The 16,670-nt window shown below is 36.0% G+C and overlaps 1 protein-coding gene and 1 pseudogene across 14 annotated transcripts in view; both read left to right on the forward strand.

Annotated features, from left to right (window-relative positions):
* EVI5 (ecotropic viral integration site 5) overlaps positions 1 to 16,670 on the forward strand; it is a 277,795-nt gene that overhangs the window by 72,288 nt on the left and 188,837 nt on the right. For 12 of the 14 annotated variants that reach the window (XM_063696986.1, XM_063697007.1, XM_063696981.1 and 9 more), the window contains 4 exons: positions 7,935 to 8,124; positions 9,059 to 9,283; positions 10,439 to 10,513; positions 14,671 to 14,796. In XM_063696986.1, coding sequence (XP_063553056.1) covers positions 7,935 to 8,124; positions 9,059 to 9,283; positions 10,439 to 10,513; positions 14,671 to 14,796 — 616 coding nt within the window. The remainder of the gene's footprint in view (positions 1 to 7,934; positions 8,125 to 9,058; positions 9,284 to 10,438; positions 10,514 to 14,670; positions 14,797 to 16,670) is intronic. The other 2 variants (XM_063697001.1, XM_063696982.1) reach the window with 1 other exon arrangement.
* LOC115932086 (uncharacterized) lies at positions 11,717 to 11,838 on the forward strand (annotated as a pseudogene).

A 16,670-nucleotide genomic window follows, 5' to 3' on the forward strand; every position in this document is an offset into this window, starting at 1 on the left:
TTTTTAATCATAGGAAAGGTCTGTAGATCTTCATTTGAAGTCTTTATTCTTATTATTTTCATTGAGGATTGTTTTAAATTTTTTTATCAGTTCTCTGATTTCCTAAAGAATTTGATGGTATAATTAATTAAACAATTTATTATATTACCTTTTCTGTGGCAACTAGCTTAGCCTAAGATAGTCTCTTGAAATTAAGAAATCTTAAGACTGAAGTTGGCTAGGCTTGTTTGTCTGGAATGTCTGTATAAAATAACTCCATACTATTAGTTTCTGATCATAATATTTGGGAGGAGCCTATAAACCTTCTCCAAGCCCTGATCTTAAACACAGAAAAGAAAAATTCTATTTTTCAGAACTAGAGAAATCCCTGTCATTTAGGTATCTTTCTTCTGTGTTGTCTCTGAGTTGTTTCCTGTCCTAATTCCTTGTGTCTTCTCTGAATTCTCTCATTGTTACAGTATTTCTATTGCTCTGAGACATGAATTTGTGCTTGGTTTTGTTGATGTGAAAGGATGTGATTCCTCTCTGGGTTAGGCATGTAGTTTTGCTATGGTCTTTTTGTTACCCTCTAAAATTCGTGTGTTGAAAGCTAATCCCAAAGGTGATGGTATTAATATATTGGGCCTTTGGGAGTCTGTAATCCTCATAAATGGGATTAGTGCGTTTATAAGAGGCTTGAGGGAGTCCTTTGCCCCTTCCACCATGTGAGGGCCCATAAAGGCCTCCATCTGTGAGGAATGGGTCCTTATCTTATGCCAAACTTGCTGGTGCCTTGATCTTGGGCTTCCCACCCTCCAAACTGTGAGCAATAAGTTTCTGTTGTTTAAAAATTACCCAGTCCAAGATATTTTGTTATAGAAGCTCAAATGGACTAAAATAAGTTTTTTGTTAATCATTTTCCATTCTTTTACCTGACAAGTTGCTGCACATTCATATCTTGTTTCTTTGGTGTTACATTACAAAGAGATGTTTGAACCTTGTGTTTGAAAAGTTGCCTCCTCCGTAGTAAATCTCTCTGCCTTTTTTTTGAAACAGGGTCTTGCTCTGTCACGTAGACTAGAGTGCAATGGTGTGATCATGGCTCACTGAAGCCTTGACCTCTCAAGCAGTCCTTCTACTTCAGCCTTCGAAGTAGCTGGGACTACTGCACTTTTAAGTGCCAGTGTATTTAGCTTCCCAGGTGTTTGTATCATAAAGCATTTTTCTTCCTTAGATCCTTTCTTAGCTCCTTATAAATTGTCTTAGCAGTTTATAAATTACCAACTGGCATGTTGACCAGTTGCTGTTGTATCCTGCTTTCTGAGTTCTGGTATCCATAGGAAAACATTATCCTGAGTACAATAGGATACTCAAAAAGTTTAATATCAACTGTTTTCAGATAATTACCAGATTTTTGTTTGTGGCGTTCACCTTGCTTATGAACTTCAGATTTGTCTTTTCAACTGCTGTGCTTATTGTCTACATGGATTTTCCCCCAAGTACTTCAAACTCCAAATACTCAAAAGAGAACTCATTCTTTTCCCTTTCCTCCTTTGTATTTTCAAATCATAGTATTATAGATAAGCCCTTTTGGGGGGCTGTTTATCATCTGCATGCTGCCATACACAAGCTATTCTTTTTTCTTATATGGCCATCGTGAAGTCTGTACTCTGTCATTTTCCTTACATAGGTGGCATCTCGATAAGAAGTTTTGATTCTCAGAAGCAAAGATACGGTGAAGGTCATCTGTCTAAGATAAGACCGAGGCTATTCTCCATGCTGGAATATTTTCTTGTTCTCAACTTATTCCCCAGTCCCACCCATTAGGGAACTGGAAATGCTTTCTCCCTACAAAGTCTACCAAACTTCCAGAAGAAACCACTCCTAGACTCTCCATCTTTAATACTGTTTGGAGTCTAGTTGGTATATTGGCACCCCCCGCCCCCAATCTCACTATTGTGTGGCTGTAGCCAGTTTCAGTGGCTGCCCTTGGATCAGGAGCTACTCTAAGAGAAACCTGTAGTGACCCAGTTAGGAGACAGGATTGTGTGTTCCCTTGTTGATAGAAAAACAATGTCTTATGTCGTAGTCTGTCATTCTGGGAGAATGAATGAATTTAGGCCTGTGAATTATTTACTGTATAAAAGTGGAACATTAGAAATGGCCAGGAGGCTACACAAACCTATAGGGACACCTTAGATTACAATGTACAATATTCCTGCTTGGACAGTATTCTTTTTCTTTAATCTGTGATAGTCAGAATTCTTGTGTTAGAAGGAGATTATGATGGGATGGGATGGGATGGGAAGTGAGGTGAATTATTCCCCCACCATCCCCCCTGCTTTTTTTTCGAGACAGGATCTCACTCTGTCACCCTGGCTAGAGTGCAGTGGTGCAGTGCGATCATGGCACACTGCAGTCTCAACTTCCGGGGCTCAGGCGATTCTTCCACCAAAGCCCCCCAGTAGCTGAGACTATAGGTGTGCACTACCACACCTGGCTAATTTTTTGTATTTTTAGTAGAGATGGGGTTTCTCCATGTTGCCCAGTTTGGTCTCAAATTCCTGGACTCAAGCAATCCACCTGCCTCGGCCTCCCTTTTTTTTTTTGCTTTGCAATAAATCCATGTAAGGCAGTGCACCCATGTGATCTGGGAGGAGGAAAATATGTGAAAAAGTTTTAGATATACTTCTCACTAGCCCACAGACCTATGAGTAATGCTGTATTACCATTTTCCCAGCTGCCAAGCTCAAGGCTTTGTAAATTGTTGACTTTCAGGCAGTGCGCCCCTCCCCCACCATGCCAGACTACCTTAATTATACTGAAACTAGGTGGAAACCTGTTTAAAAGCCTTCTTGAGTTGTTCATCATCACGTTTAGCAATAAGGAATGCTTGATTCTAACTACATAGTCTATAAAGTTTACATATTCTTGAGGAACACGTAAATTATTTTTCTACATGCTATAGGAAAATACATGCTATGGTTCACTGGGGAGAGACTTCATGGTATCAATTCAAGTGTTACTACTTCTGCAAAATGTTCCGACTCTCTCACAGAGAAAGACTTCTTCATTATAAAAATTCTAAAGTTTTTCTTTAGAGAATTTTAAAATTTGCTGGAATGACCAGGAAATTTGAAAAGGCAAATTTGAAGTCATGTTTATATCTTCCTTTATTTATAAAATATACCCAAAATAATCTTTTACAAAAAGTAATAGTTACGGTTTAAAAAAGTTCAGAAGGGCTTACAATAATAAAATGCAGTCATTTCTCACCGAATTTTTACTATCCCTAGTGCCATTAAGTAGATAATGTTTTTTTACAAATATTGATGAAGTGATAAAAATTGATGAATAATATGCAGAGAAATGTGTAGTTCTTAAGTGTAGAGTTTGAATTTCAAAAAATGTATATACCTGTGTATAACCCACATACCTATTAAGACTTAGAAAGTTTCTATCATATTAGAAAATGTCCATCATCTCAGAAAATTCCTTTGTGTCCTTTCTAGCAACCCCACCCTCTGTCAAAACTTCTCTTCTACCTGTTCTTTTTTGTATAATGGCTTTATTCAGATATTCATATACCATATATTTAATTCACCCACTTAAAATTTACAGTTCAGTTGTGTTTTGTCTACTCACAGAATTGTGCAATTGTCAACACAATCAATTTTAGAATTTTTTTCATCACTCCAAAAAGAAACTGCACACACATTAGCAGTCTATGTTTTCCTGACTACCTTCACCCCTACTACAGCCCTCAGCAGCTGCTGATCTATTTTCTTTCTTCTAGATATTTCATATAAATGTATTTATGGAATATGTGCCCTTTTGTGACTGGCTTCATTAACTTAACATCATGTTTTCAAGGTTCATGGATGTCATAGTGTGTATCAGAATATAATTCCTTCTCATGGCTGGTATTCCATTGTTTGGGTATACCATATTTTTTTAATCCATTCATCAGTTGATGGACACTTGGATTTTTCTTTTTTTTGATATCATGAATAATGTTTCTATGAATGCTTGTATATAAGTTTTTGATGGATATAAATTTTCATTTCTTTTGGATATATACCTAAGAGTGGAATTGCTGAGTCATGGTAATTTTGTGCTTATCATTTGAGGAACTGCCAGGCTGAAGTGCTTGTACCATTTTACATTCCCACAAGTAGTGTATGAGAGTTCCATTGTCTCCATATTCTCACAAACACTTAACTGTTTGTTATTTGTCATCTCGATTGTAACTATGTTAATGGTTGTAAAGTATCTCATTGTGTTTTCAATTTGCTTTTTCCCGATGACTAGTGATGTTGAACATCTTCTTATGTATTTATTGGCCGTTTTCTTTGGAAAAATGTTTATTCAGATCTTTTGTCCATTTTTAAATCACGTTATTGTTGATTTGTAAGGGTTCTTTATATATTCTAGATACAAGTCCGTTATGATTTGCAAGTATTTTCTCCCATTCTGTAGATTGTTTTTCCACTTTCTTGGTGGTAGCCAATAAAGTACAAAATGTTTTTAATTTTGATGAATTCCAGTGTATCTGTTTTTTCTTTTGTCACTTGTAGTTTTGGTCATATTTAAGGCTTTACCTAACTCAAAGTCATGAAGATTTATTCCTGTATTTTCTTCTATATTATGCTTGTTCTTGAACTTTATATAGATGGAATCATATCGTATGTACTCTTTTGCACCTGGCTTCTTTCGTTCTAACATCTATCAGATTCATCCATGTTGATGCACATATCAGCAGTTTATTTCTTTTTATTGCTGAGTAGTATCACACTGAATGAATGTACCACAATTTGATCACTTATTTTTCTGAACATTTGGATTGTTTCTGGTTTGGGGCTATTGTGAATAAAGCTGCTATGAACTTTCAACTATGTCTTCTTAGTACATATGTTTTCATTTTACTGCTGGACCATATGGATATGTATTTCAACTGTATGAAGAATTATCAAACAGTTCTCAAATGTGTTACACTATTTTGTACTTTTAATATTGATAGAATTGCTTCCATCCTGGCCAACATTTGGTATGGTCAGTCTTTAGAATTGTAGCCATTCTAATATGTATATAGTTTGGTTTTAACTTGCATTTCCATTGATGACTAAAGATGCTAACATTTTTCAAGTACTTATTGACCATTTGATTATCTTTAGAAAGTATCAGTTTACGTCTCTTACTCATTTTTTAAAGTGTGGTGTTTGGTTTCTTAGTTATTGACTTTAAGAGTGGTTCATATATTCTGTATACTATCTTTTGTCAGATACCTGTGTTTAGACTTTTTTTTTTTTTCTTACTCTCTGGTCTGGCTTGCCTTTTCATTTTTAAAATAGTATCTTTTGAGGAGCACAGCTCTTTAATTTCGGTGAAGTCCAGTTTTTAAATCAATTTTTTCTTTTGTAGTTACTGTTTCCTTATGTCCTGCAAACAAATTTTTGCCTACCCCAAAGGCTGTGAAGAGGTTTTCTTGTTTTTTTTTGTTTGTTTGTTTTTGTTTTTTTTGAGACAGAGTTTCACTCTTGTTGCCCAGGCTGGAGTGCAATGGCACGATCTCGGCTCACCGCAACCTCTGCCTCCCAGGTTCAAGCGATTCTCCTGCCTCAGTCTCCCTAGTAGCTGAGATTACAGGCATGTGCCACCATGCCCGGCTAATTTTATGTTTTTAGTAGACAGGGTTTCTCCACGTTGGTCAGGCTGGTCTTGAACTCCCAACCTCAGGTCATCCGCCCGCCTCGGCCTCCCAAAGTGCTGGGATTACAGGCATGAGCCACCGCGCCCGGCCATGGTTTTCCTGTATTTTGTTTTTAGGAGTTTTATAGTTTTGTTATATTTAGGCTTATCTATTTAAAACCATTTTATAAGATAAAGGAGGGACAGTATCTTTAAATAGTGTAATGTCTTGAGATATTTTATTTGTAAACGTTCCTCACAGCTTTGTATAATTGGATGTGCTATTTCAATGTTCTCGGAAGGTTAACTGCTTAATCTTCTCTAACCCACGAATGCCATGAATTCACTTGATATTTGTGCCTATCCTAGAAGTTGTATTAATAACTCAGCAATCCAAGACTTTTTGACTCTCTAAAAGCCTTCTGTTTAGGTGCTTCTTCATCTATGCTTGGATTACACCTCGAACTTAGGTTTAACTTAGGAAAACCATTAATTTCTTTGAACTGCATATCTCTGTTGATAGTGATGCAATTTAATTGAGATGTAGCAAGCAGTCAGTAAATAAGTATGGCAAATAACTAGGATTCAGGTTATTTCAGTAAAATTTGTTTCTTTATTGCATTTACAATTCTTAGGGTTTAGAATCATGTGGAAAATTACCTATGTAAACTAATTTTCCCATAAGATATATTACGGACTTACTGAAATAATATGTATTTTAAAACAGTATTTAAAGTAAAACATCATCATTAATTCTTTTTTTATCTTTTTATTTTCCTCAGATACCTTGTTCTGAAATAATTTTTTTCAAGTAAAATTATTTATAATAGTTAGTTGATGCTCACTTTGGCTGTTTGGTATGTTTTTATGTTTTTAGCAATATTTGGGAAATTTTATTTTAATTATTGTTGCCATGAAAATATATTAAATTTTCCCTCAGTAAGGATAGAATTTATTTGTTCAGTTTATACTGTTGTGTTATTGAAAATGACATACCTGGAATTTGGAATTTTAAAATTTGGACTTATGATTTTATTTCATTTTGATAATATACTTTGCATTGAGCTAAATGTTCTAAGGGATATAAAGATGAGTAGCATATAAATCTGGCTCTCAAAGGGTGGTTCTATAATCTGTTAAATAGGATTTGACCTCTATATGTTTATTTTCTTTCTCAGCTTTTGTATTTTATGAATTAGTATTGTGAGCTTTTGTTGTAGCCTAAGCAGATGACTTTTCCTGAAGAATTACTGGAAGTGAGTAGTAGCTATGTTAAATAGTGATAGAGCTATGTTTTCCACCTTCCTTTTAGAAATAAAAGACTTAATGTAGTGATTAGTCATGGATTGGATCTTGGAAATTATCTTAACCCTTCTTTCAACAGATAAGGAGGAGGCCTAACACAGGGTTGCAAGCTCAAAATTCAACAGGGACCTTATGAGTGAGGAGGTCCCAGTTTAACAGTGTAAACCTAGTAATAAATAGCAGCTGTTAGCTGGCCTGAGTTTTAGGGGAGACTGTAGGGATTATGGAAAGTGAGCGGATTAAAGTCCTTCTGCGTTTGAAGGAAGAAGCTCCCACGCAGCTATATCCTGTTCTTACTGTGCAGGAATATGGACTGGTTTTGCCTTATCTTTTTATTTTTCAAGAGAATCTAGACTTATAAATAAAGTATAAATGCATATAAGCAAATATGTGAAATCCTCCAATTTTAGTATATTAGTAATAGCTCAGTTTTTACACAAACACTGCATAGGCCAAATAAATACTTTTTGTTTGGGCAGATTGGTTATGCATGTGTGAAGCAAAATGAAAAAAGAGAAGTGATTTGGTTAATTTTGGGGGCTCTGCCTTACTTTTAAGCCTTAGACACATTGTAAACGTTTTAGGATTGGTTATTTCATAGATTTGTTGTACCTCTTCCAAGTATAAGTTCTTTTTTCCTGAAGCCTACCCAAATACTTTTCTCATCAGATTTCCCCTAATTTGAATTTTTAATGGAGACAAAGGGAAATTATAATGGGGCTAGTAGCTCAAAAATTTTTAACATAATTTGCTTTTTCAAATTTTCAAACTGCTATAATAGGTGAAAAAAATATAGCAGTAATTTTATTGATGTGACCAAAATTTATTTAAATTATGTATATTATTAAAACTATATTTTAAAACAATGGTTAAATTGCAGTAATGAAGCTCTAAGTATCATCAACGCCTCTTCTAATATCACTGTCAGATTAGATCTTGAACAGTTTTTAATTATGTTTTAGATTGTTAGAAACGGATAGTAAGTCTTTAAGATCTGTAAATGGGTCAAGAAGAAACAGTGGCTCTTCTCTTGTGTCAAGTTCATCAGCCTCTAGCAACCTCAGTCACCTTGAAGAAGATTCTTGGATTCTTTGGGGAAGAATTGTTAATGAATGGGAAGATGTACGCAAAAAGAAGGAAAAGCAAGTTAAGGTATTCATGTTCTTTGTTGAAGTTCTTATTCTTATTCCATAGTGCGTCAGACATAACTTAATAGAGGATTAGGAAAAAAACCCCAAATACAACTTCCAAGCTATATATTAAAGAGGTCTGCTTTATTTGTTTTCACTTACTTGTACCCCTAAAAGTTTTAATTTGTAGACATCAGTTGTTACAGAGGTCCTGATAATGTAGAAATATATAACTGAAAATTATTTTATTTACTTATTATTTTATAAAGACTCACTTTGTTGCTCAGACTGGAGTGCAGTGATGCAGTCATAGCTCACTATAACCTCGAATTTCTGGGCTTAAGCTGTTCTCCTGCCTCAGGCTCCTGAGTAGCTATGACTACAGGTGTGTGTCAACACACCTCGCTAATTTTTTATTTTCTTTTTTGTAGAGATAGGGTCTTGCTTTGTTGCCCAGGCTGGTCTCAAACTCCTGGCCTCAAGCCGTCTTCCTGCCTCGGCCTCTCCAAGTGTTGTGAGCTACTACACCCGGCCCGAAAATTGTTTTAGAAATTAAATCCTCTCATTTTATTGATTCAGAAATGAAGTTGTGATATCCTGCATTCTTGAATAACAGTATTTTACTTTTTTTTTTTTTTTTTTTGCCTTCAACAGCCCTTTGAATGTTGGGTACTGTACCATCATTCACAGCTCTGCAGGTTTCAAGTCCATTACCTTAAGAGGCCACACACTGAGGTGAAATGATCATTATTAATCCCCTGACCAGAACAGGATACACCCAGGGCCCAATCTTACCCTTGACTTACAGGGTTCCCTAGTCTTATTATAAAGCTAGCTTTGTGAGTTACAAATTTAATGATGTCTTCTACTTCATTCCAACCCCCTAATAAGTCTTCCTTGGCTTGCAAGATAGGACACTTAAATAATTCATTTTTATAATTTTATTTTATTTTTAGGAACTTGTTCATAAAGGGATACCCCATCACTTTAGAGCAATAGTTTGGCAACTTTTATGCAGTGCACAAAGTATGCCAATTAAGGATCAGTATTCAGAACTCCTGAAAATGACCTCGCCTTGTGAAAAATTGATCCGAAGGGACATTGCTAGAACTTACCCTGAACACAACTTTTTTAAGGAAAAAGATAGCCTTGGACAGGAGGTTTTATTTAATGTAATGAAGGTAAGTTTTATTTATTCATTTTTTGAAATGAAATGAATTCCTGGAAGGTTGAAATTATACATTTTTCATGATGAAGCATGACCTCCTACCACAATAATCAGTTGCTTTGGCAGTGAAATTGGTTTTAGCATCATTTTTGCGTTAATTCTTATGCTACATTACTGTCTAGTATAGAGAACTTGTTAGAACATTTACTACGTTATTTAGCATTAGTTGATGGAAATGGAATAGCTTATAAATCACATATCATAGAGGGATCCTCATGAAAAGGAATAATTCACTATCTGTGAAGTTCAAAACCTGGGATGTGGGTTTCTCCTATCATATCTGTGTTCCTACAGTGAGCAAATTTTTCTGCTTGCTATGGCCAGCACTGTTAAGAGCACTTAGCCCTTGAAAGGTGTACCATTGTCATTTTTTCTTCAATATTGCCATTTCCCTTCCCACAGTTACTTTTTCTTTTTGCTGCCTCTTTGAAATACTGATTTCTTGTTAAATCATTTCAATTTCGCCAATCCTTTGCCTTAAACCTAGTCTAGTTTTATCTACATCAATATAAATTTTACCTGAATTTTTTTTTTTTTTTTTGAGATGGAGTTGCACTCTTTTTGCCCAGGCTGGAGTGCAGTGGTGCGATCTCGGCTCACTGCAACCTCCACCTCCCAGGTTCAAGCGATTCTCCTGCCTCAGCCTCCCTAGTAGCTGGGATTACATGCGCCCGCCACTACGCCCAGCTAATTTTTGTATTTTTAGTAGAGACAGGGTTTCACTATGTTGGCCAGGCTGATCTCGAACTCCTGACCTCAGGTGATCCGCCTGCCTCTGCCTCCCAAAGTGCTGGGATTATAGGCATGAGCCACTGTGCCCAGCTCAATTTTACTTGATTTTTAAGCCCTGTTACAAATTCCTTTATTTTATTTTATTTTATGTCTTTAGGAGCTACCAAGTTTGGATTGGGAAATTGTCAAAATAAAATTTCATGTAATAAAACATTTGCTTTTTAAATATGTATAGGATAACATCTATAACAAGCAAGCAAGAGCTTTTCTCAAAAATAAATGGTTTTTAATCTGCCTGTCTTGCCAATTTTAGGTTTTTTGGAGAAGGAAGGTATAACTTACCATGTATTTTGAACAACTTTTTTTTACTTTTTAGGCTTACTCTTTAGTAGATCGTGAGGTTGGTTACTGTCAAGGAAGTGCTTTTATAGTTGGATTGTTGCTTATGCAGGTAAGTTAATATAGGTATTAAATGTCCAATGAAATTTTTTATTAAGTTGGATTGGAGAGTTTAAAAAGCATCTTTGTTTTATTAAACATAAGTGGATATGAGTATTTTTTCCTAGGCATAATTTGAATACAAATATTTAGTTTGCACTTTAAAAGATTAAACATGTTAAAATAACATACAATAATATCTTACCACCAAATGAAATTTCAACTTCATGATAGATACATTTTTACTATAATATTCTACTAAAGCTTGTATCTACAGTAGTTTAAAATCTTATTTGTTAACATTTAATGAAGAGTAATCTTTTTCTAACCAAGGAGGAAATAAAGTGTTGGTAAGAAAATCTTATTTATATTGTACAACATCTTTAGAGATTTATAGAGAATTTAATTTATCATGGAGCTAAAAGCTTGTTAGGCATACCTCACTGCATGCCCTAAAATAGTGGTACTCAGCCACTTTTACCCCCTAGGGATATAACTTTGTTATTGAGTGTGCAGTGGGTTTGGGTGGAATGTTTTCAGAATTCAGGGGTAGGATAATCATAGCTTTGAAGGGAAATGGCATATAGTATTATCTCTTCAGCTTTGTTGAAATGTTAAGTCCATCTTACTCTTTATTTAGTCTCAGATTTTAGTCCTGAAAAGGAATCATGGAGATACTTGGTTTGAGTCATATAGGGTGGTTTTGTAACTCAGTTCTGCCATGCTGTATGAATTTAGGCTAGATTATTTAACCTCTCTCTGAGCCTTAGTAAGATAATACTATCTACTTTCAGATTAGTTGTGAGGGTTATTTGAGGTAATGTATGTAGAAGCCTAGCATGGTGTTTGGCTCATAAGAGATAGGCAGTGAAAGTTCAGTGGCTTACCCAAGATCACACATCCTGGTAGATAAAAGCAAAGTAGGAATCAGAAACCGTTTCCTGATGCTTTGCTTCAGCTTCCCAGCTGCTTTGAGTTTTAAAGCTCTTGTTGCTGTCAGGAGTATACACTTTTCTAAGTAGAATAGACCTGATGTCAGAGACACTGATTTATAATAAAAATAATTTTTACTTTGTGTTACAGCATATTTAAGAACACATAAGAAGTGCTCCCAGTGGTTATTGATTTCTAAGTGGAATTAGGTTATAAATAATACAATGCAAAACTAGATTTGTTAATGTTAAGGTATAGTTGTTTAACAAAATTATGATTTTCCAGCTTTGCGCAGTGGCAGTATCGTAGACAGTGAGGTTTATCCAAGGCGCAATTATTGCTAATTGAAATTATGATTTTCCTACTTTATAATTATTTAGTATTGGTAGATCCTTCATTATTGAACTCAGACATCCTTATTGTCAATCTAGTGGTTTTTGCTGCTGTTCTATTCCTTTTATTTTCCTGTTAGCTCCACAATAACCTTTTAGTAGTCATTTCTCTTGGGCATCTAAAGAGCAGTTTTTCTCTGCTTGAGGTCTGAATCTCTCAACAGCTGACCTAGCTCTCTAGGAATCCTGTGGATCCTGTGAATCCTCTAGGAATCACAGTTTCCTTCAAGACAGGGCAAGCAGTGGTGGTAGAGATACTAACTTCAATAAGTATTATTACCACCATTGGAGTAATAAATAATATTTCGGTGATTGATCTACTTAGCTGTTGTCAGTGGCAGCAGTATATTAACACAAGAACAGTAGTCACTTATGGCCCAGGGCCATAAGGTAGAAAAGCTCCTCTTTTTGTTTCTAAAGTTTATGCCCACACCTTATGCTATATTCTCCCATAACTTCAGTTTAGAAATGTAACTCAGAGAGTCTGATAAAATTTTCAAAGTTAGTACATACTTTATCAAAATGGTTAGAAGTATGTATGTTTTGTGTATATCTCACTCCTATAATATTAGGTATATTGTCTGCATTAGACCTTTGCAAAAGACATGGATTCTTATCAGCTCAGAGTCACAGAGAAAGTATGTAGCAGCACATTGCTCTAGGACTCAAGTGTCTTGATTTCTTTCTAATGGAAAGGAATGACTATAAAACAACTTGGTGTATGCCACTCCGTGTCACATTTTTTCATTTTGTCACCATGGTTTCAATTTTTTTGAGAAGGACCTAGTGATACTTTTTCTGTCTCCTTTTCCTCTTTTGTCAAATTACCTCAACTTATTTTTTAAAATGTTGCCATTAAAAAAAATTCTCCTCTAGTTCCCATATCAATGCTATTGCAAAGAGGAGAGGGAATGAAACTTGTTTTGATATGTTCAGAAGAGAAGAAATTGTTGTAAGACAAAAAGGGAAATTATAATTACATACTGCATAATGACATTTTGGTCAACGGTGGACTGCATGTGTGATGGTGCGCCCATAAGATTATAATACCCTATTTTTACTTTGCTTTTTCTATGTTTAGATATACAAACATGTGCCATCATGTTACAGTTGGCCTACAGTGTTCAGTACAGTAACATACTATACAGGTTTATAGCCTAGGAGCAATAGGCTATATAGCATATAGCCTAGGTGTATAGTAAGCTATATGATATAGGTTTGTGTAGGTGCACTCTATGATGTTCGCACAATGATTAAATCGCCTGAGGACATATACCTCAGTAATCTCTGTCCCCTTCCAGTGCTGTGGGAGAGAAAAGAGAAAACAACTACCTTAGGAGAGAGCCAGGTTTCAGTGTTGAAATATTCTTAGGGGAGATACAGATTTCAGCTAAAGAAAGAGAGGAACATTTGGAAAAGAGATTGAGGATATAGGTAGACTATTCTGTTGATGGTAGGATATGGGTTCCAGAAAATGCTGTGGAAAAGATTTAGGAAAGATTGGAAATGGGGTCAGATTAGGAGAACAGTAAAATCATTTAGGATGAGAGTCCTGGGATTTGGGGCTTCTCGTAGTGACTGACATAATTCAGTGGGGCTGTGGGGCTGGATAGAATTAATAGAGATAGTCTCCTAAGTAGAATTGTGGCCATCTGTGTTGAGAGGAAGGAAGAAGTGCAGGTTTTGCCAAGAGTGACTCTTGTCTCCTGTCCGTGGCTGTGTCAAGGCCGGGAAAAATGTCTTGTTATTAGCAGCAGTCTTCAGTAAGAAGAAGGCCTGGAGATCCTTTAGGATGTTCTCTTTTGAAACACACTGGTATAACGGGAATGAATGAGAATTAGCAAATTTTATTATTTTGAGAAAGATGGTTTAACAATTTGGATAGTTGTTTGCCTAAGTATTCTGAATATCTTTGTAGCTCTTTACAGAGTTTTCACATTCATTATCTTATTTGATATGATTTCCTAGTGATTTACACATAAAATGTGAAATTGGTACCTTTAAACCCCAATTTCAGATAATGTGAAAACTTAATTTATATGTCCTTTTAATACTTGTACCATGTCATATGATTTTTTGCTCAGAATCCTCAAAAATCCCTCTCTCTCACTTATGGTAAAAGTCGAAATCCTTACAGTGGCCTCTACAGTCCTCTGCATTTTGGTTCCCTGTTATTTCTCCTCCATGATGTAACCTTCACTCATAGTATTCTAATTTAGTAGTTCTCTATTTGCTGTTTCTTGAGCATGCCAAGTGTGATTCCATTTTAGGACCTTTGTACTCTTTGGTCTTCTGGAACTGTTCTTTCCTCAAATGCTCCCTTGCTTTCTTCAGGATTCTGCTCAACTGTTACCGTATCAGGGGACCTTTCCTGATCTGTATCAATAGCCGTGTGTCTCCCCAGCATTCCCTACTTTATTTTATTTCTGTAGCATCCATCACCATCTGACATATATATTAGTTGATTTATTCCATGTCTTGTCTGTCTCCCTCCATTAGAAATTCAGGTTCCTTGAGAATAGAGATTGTGTTTATTTTGTTCACTGGCGTATACCCAGAGAGAGAAAAGTATCTGGCTGTAAATCAGTATTTTTGGTTGAATTAATGAATGAGGCAAGTTGAGGCCGTTGGTTTCAGAGGTTGTAAGATTTGTTTAACTTCTCATTCTTGGTGACAGAATGGGAGACTAGAACTTTCTGATTCTTACCTCATTGCTCTTAACATTGCAGCACACAGCCACTCAAACAATGTTTATGGTTGGCTGGGTACTTAGTTTAAATATCATTGGTTTATTTGTGTATCAGAGAACATTAACCTATGTTGTTGTTTTTTTCTTCCAATGTAGATGCCAGAAGAAGAAGCTTTCTGTGTATTTGTTAAATTAATGCAAGATTATAGACTTCGTGAACTTTTTAAACCAAGTATGGCAGAATTGGGCCTTTGTATGTACCAGTTTGAATGTATGATACAGGTAAAAGTGCAGTGTTGATAAAAAGGCATATTGCCTTTATATTTTTTATATCTTGTTCTGAGTGCCAACTAAGCAAATTTAATGTTAAAGGCATTAAAGCACTTGAAGAAATAAGCGTTTTAATTACATGATTGTTTTTTGGTTGGTTAATGTACAATTTGACCCTTCAAATTAGGTAGATCACAGTCTAGGACTTGACTCCAGTTTTCATATTCAATCCTTAAGCATTTCTGCCAAATGTACTATACACCCCTTACCTAAGCACATGAATTTCCTTATTATATCCTATTATTGTTACGTAGTCTAAGCTCTCTTACAGGAGCTTTATGATATCACACTGACATCAGTCCATTTACTTTGAGACTGTCTCTTTGAGTCCTCTCCTCTGCCTTTTTACTTTTATTTTATTTTATTTTTATTTTTTGCTAGCGCATAATTTTTTTTCCTGTAATGTTTTCTTATGTTGCTAGTTTAAGACTCAAGTTATCTAGTGACTGTATGAAGGTGGAGAGAATAGGAGCAGAATCAAAATCAAGGGAAAAATACCTTTGAAGTATTTTACCTTTCTGGATTTAATTTTTATATTTTATATATTTAAGTTTGCTATAATGTAAATATTTTCATTTATTTCAATTTCAATTTCAATTAAATGAGCAGAATTTAAGAAAATAGGTGAATGAATCAGCTGGCGTGAGAGCCATTTTTATTAGTTTCCTCTCTCCTGGCAGCCTTATAAACTCCAGTTTTTCCCATCTGTGGTGGGAGCAAGGGGATATGTAAAATGTTCTTATATTTTATTTTTTATTTATTCATTTATTTATTTTTGAGATGGAGTCTCGCTCTGTGGCCCAGGCTGGAGTGCAGTGGCCTGATGTCGGCTCACTGCAAGCTCCGCCTCCTGGGTTCATGCCATTCTCCTGCCTCAGCCTCCCAAGTAGCTGGGACTACAGGTGCCTGCCACCACGCCCAGCTAATTTTTTGTATTTTTTTAGTAGAGATGGGGTTTCACCATGTTAGCCAGGATGGTCTCGGTCTCCTGACCTCATGAACCGCCCGCCTTGGCCTTCCAAAGTGCTGGGATTACAGGCGTGAGCCACTGCTGTGCCTGGCTAATTTTTAAATTGACATACAATAGTTGTACATTATGGGGTACATGTTTTTTGTTTTTATATATTTTAAAGAAAAAGCCAGAATAGGTTTTCAGATGATTTTTTTTTTTTTCCTGAGACAGAGTCTAGCTCTGTTGTCCAGGCTGAAGTACAATGACACAATCACAGTTCACTGCCGCCTTGACCTCCTGGGCTCAAGCCGTCCTCCTCCCTCAGCCTCCTGTATAGCTGAAACTACAGGTGTATACCACTGCACCTGAATAGTTTTTTTATCTATTTTGATTTTTTATTTTTTAATTTTTGTAGAGACAGGGTTTCACTCTGTTGCCCAGGTTGGTGTTGAACTCCTGAGCTCAAGTGATCTTCCTGTCTCAGCCTCCCAAAGTGCTGGGATTACAGGCATGAGCCACTGTGCCTGGACTTGAGATGATTCTTAATTAATTCTTTTCTGAAATAGTAAGCTTGTTTTTAGCAGCCTTAAACTCTCTTAATGTTATATTTTCAATTAATGTGTCATTTATGGCTGGACGCAGTGGCCCATGTTTGTAATCCCAGCACTTTAGGAGGCTGAGGTGGACAGGTCACTTGAGCCCAGGAGTTTGAGACCAGCCTGGGCAACATGGCAAAACCTTGCCTCTACTAAAAATAAAAAAAATTGGCTGGGCATGGTGGTGTGCACCTGTAGTCCCAGCTGCCTGGGAGGCTGAGATGGGAGGATTGCTTGAGCTTGGGAGGCAGAGGTTGCAGTGAGTCAAGATCACACCA

The sequence above is a fragment of the Gorilla gorilla genome, chromosome 1, assembly GCF_029281585.2.
Source record: "Gorilla gorilla gorilla isolate KB3781 chromosome 1, NHGRI_mGorGor1-v2.1_pri, whole genome shotgun sequence".
Lineage (NCBI taxonomy): Eukaryota > Metazoa > Chordata > Mammalia > Primates > Hominidae > Gorilla > Gorilla gorilla.